Source organism: Equus quagga, chromosome 22 (genome assembly GCF_021613505.1).
Source record: "Equus quagga isolate Etosha38 chromosome 22, UCLA_HA_Equagga_1.0, whole genome shotgun sequence".
In the NCBI taxonomy this organism is placed as follows: Eukaryota; Metazoa; Chordata; class Mammalia; order Perissodactyla; family Equidae; genus Equus; species Equus quagga.
The window spans coordinates 32,246,843-32,249,922 of NC_060288.1; the positions used below are offsets into that span (position 1 = coordinate 32,246,843).

Sequence of the window (3,080 nt, forward strand, 5' to 3'; positions counted from 1 at the left end):
AATAAGGTGTCCTTCCTAGAGATTACATTTTACTGGTCAGAACACTGCTTTGGGGCAACTCCGAGCTGCGTGAGGGTCTAGGATGTCAAGAGTTATTAGCAAGTGATCACTGTCCAAATCCCAGGCAGGGAGAGAGGATGATGGGAATAGGCTAATCCCAGGGCTTCTCCAACACACTGCAATGTGGTCAGGGAACATCTGGGCCAGTGTATTTCTGTGAGTGCTGCAGGGAAAACCTCTGTGGAGGACAACAGAGTAACATCTGTAAATATATAAGACATATCCTTCAACCCAGCAATTCTACTTCAGGAAATTTAAATGAAAGATAGACTCACTTATAAGTAAGATAATATTTATAAAAACGTACTCAATGCAGTGTTGCTTGTAATGGCAAAGCTTTAGAAATCATCAAATTGTAGCAATTTAACAATGTTTTATTAATAAGAAAATAAAGGATGGCTGACAAAAACAATAGAATAGTACAAAGCTATTGAAAATAATGATAGAGTCCTGTGTGCATTGATATAAAAGTGTTCAAGCTAAAGCATTAGATGAATAAAGCAAACTACAAAAAGATGTCTTAACAGTGGGGGTTTCCTGGAGAAAGTCTGAGAACTGGGCAGGGAGATGAGAGACTGCTATTAGTCGCTCATTACTGCTCTGTCTTTTTAATTTTGTGCCTTGTGCATGAATTCAAATTTTTTAATCAAAAACAATTAAAGGTTTCAGAAGGGATTTATAGGGAAATCAAAGATCTGATATTTTTCAAGGTGGAGAGACATAAGTGGTGTACATTTTATGTGATGTGTTTAGAGCATACTGGCTTCTCGAAATAAATACATCCTTTGGCTTTAGTCTGACAAACACTTCCCCTGGAATCCCACTGAGCTCATTTGCGCTGAGCCTGCTAAGTCATTGTCGTCTCCACATCCAGGAGCCTACTCACCTCAGAACCTCAAAAGAATCCTTCTTAGAGTGGTGATGCCCTTGAATCCTGTATCCCATTAACCCTTCACTCCACTGGGGTCCAGGCTGGGCCCCAGGGTCTAGACCTACAGAGACCAACACGACTCATCTTCAGAAAAGAAGAGGCATTTGTTCCATAAACTTATTGAATGAAAACACTGTTTCTTGTCTTTTTTGAACATTAAAAGGTAAATAATCAAGCAGATGGGAAGCAGAAAATGGACAAGGCTTTTTATCATCGTTATCAACTTGAAACAACTACAGACACTAACTACACACCCTTGTGCTTGATGACAGCTTCTGGAACAAAGGAACATCAGAGAAACTTGAGGGCACAGCGGCTTGGACCCCATCCCCAGGCAAATGCCCCCCTTCTCTCACTGCGCTGCGTGTCTCTGAGCCTCCTCCTCTCAGACCTATAAATACAGGTGACTCTGGGCTCTCCACTCACTCAGGCTCCTGCTCCCCCATCCAGACCCTGAGCTCCAGGTGACTCACAGCCATGAGGACCCTCGCCCTCCTTGCTGCCCTTCTCCTCTTGGTCCTCCAAGCCCAGACTCAGAAGTCAGAAAAGGCAGCTGACCAGGTTCCTGCCCAGGACCAGCCTGAGGCTGAGTTCCAGGAGGTGATCATCTCCTTTGGAGGGAATGAGCTCTCTGCTCAAAATGATACAGGTGAGAGACCAGCTGGCATGCTGCAGAGGTCTACAGCCTCAATGTGACACAAACTAGCCAGGACATCATTAGAAAATGAGGACATTGCGTTGAGAGTCTCTTCAAGGCCCTTTGAGCAATACAAGTTTGGAGTTCTCGACACGGGCTTGTGTAACCCACTGGCTTCAGCTGCAGAGACTAAACAGGCTGCTACATGGGCTTCAGTACATTGAGGCCAGGCTCAAGTTGAGTGTGTGGATGAGGTGGGGTGAGGAGTAGGTAACCCCAAGTTTGAGAGGTGGACCACTGGGGAGGGCAGGAAATAAGCTCGTATGTGATAGACAAGGATCAGAGAAATAACTATGATCCTGCATACCCAACATATAGCCAGTAAGATTTTTTGAGTTATGACAAAAAGGTGAATTCTCTCTACCCTAACATGGCTGGTAATGTTGACTATAAGTAGTCATGTCCCCTCTTAGTCTATCTCCTTGAGACAGGCTCTGCCTCTCCTCCTTCCTTCCCCTGGTGCCTAACTCTCCCTTTCCTTCCACAGCCCTTCAGGAAGCATCAAACTGCCGCTGCAGAGTCTTCTGCCGTTTTAGGGAGCGTCGCTCTGGGACCTGTGCTGGCAGGGGCATCCAAAACAGGCTTTGCTGTCATCGCCGCCGGCCTAATAGATTCAAACCCACAGTAGCGCAGGATTTCATTTGATAACTTGGAAATGGGTTTTCTCTTTATAACTTGTACCCCTTCTTATTCCTCTTTCCAAAATAAACTTTCAGCATTAAATTCAGTATTTTGGTATTTTTCTTCTTTTTCTTTATTTTTTTTTTCTTTTCACATGACTTCTTTGTGTGGTTCACTTGCATAGAGAATTTAATAGAATTTAATTTAAGTCAACTGGCCTTTGCATCCCAGCGCTGCACAATTTGAGCATCATACCACAATAATATAAACAGCAAAATGAACATAATTAATTACAACAATTTTAATTTCTACAATTTGATCCATCCATGATGATGTTCTAAAGAAGGACGTGACTATGAGGTGTACCAAATGGTGTTGTTGACTCAAGGAAAGGTGAATCCAATGTGTTATGTTTACTTGTTCTTTAAATTTAAAAAGTAGGAGGGCATTGATATATATGGACACTTTTCTTATTTTCAGCAGATGTGTTAAGGAGATATACTATTTTTCTAACTGTATCACAAGATAGAGTGAACCAACGCTTCAGTGAGTCACAAACAAGGAAAATGTATGAACTTACCAAAGATGGAATATAGTGATCAGCATTAGTGTCCTCAGTTAATCCCCAGAGAGGGGGGGAGTCCACAAGCTGGTCATTAGAGATGGTGATGCCCAGTGACCAGAGCCCAAAAGGTAAATTAGTCCAACGTCCAGTGAAGGAGTTGGTCTCAATTCTCCATCTCTTCAAAGACGTTGAGTCTAATAATGATA

General features: G+C 42.8%; 1 protein-coding gene across 1 annotated transcript; it reads left to right on the forward strand.

Moving 5' to 3' along the window:
* Nucleotides 1-1,468: 1,468 nt before the first annotated feature.
* Nucleotides 1,469-2,333, forward strand: LOC124231821 (alpha-defensin 1-like). Its single transcript, XM_046648813.1, has 2 exons — nucleotides 1,469-1,640; nucleotides 2,176-2,333. The coding sequence occupies exons 1-2, from the start codon at nucleotides 1,469-1,471 to the stop codon at nucleotides 2,331-2,333; spliced, it is 330 nt and encodes a 109-aa protein (XP_046504769.1).
* The last annotated feature ends 747 nt before the right edge of the window (nucleotides 2,334-3,080 follow it).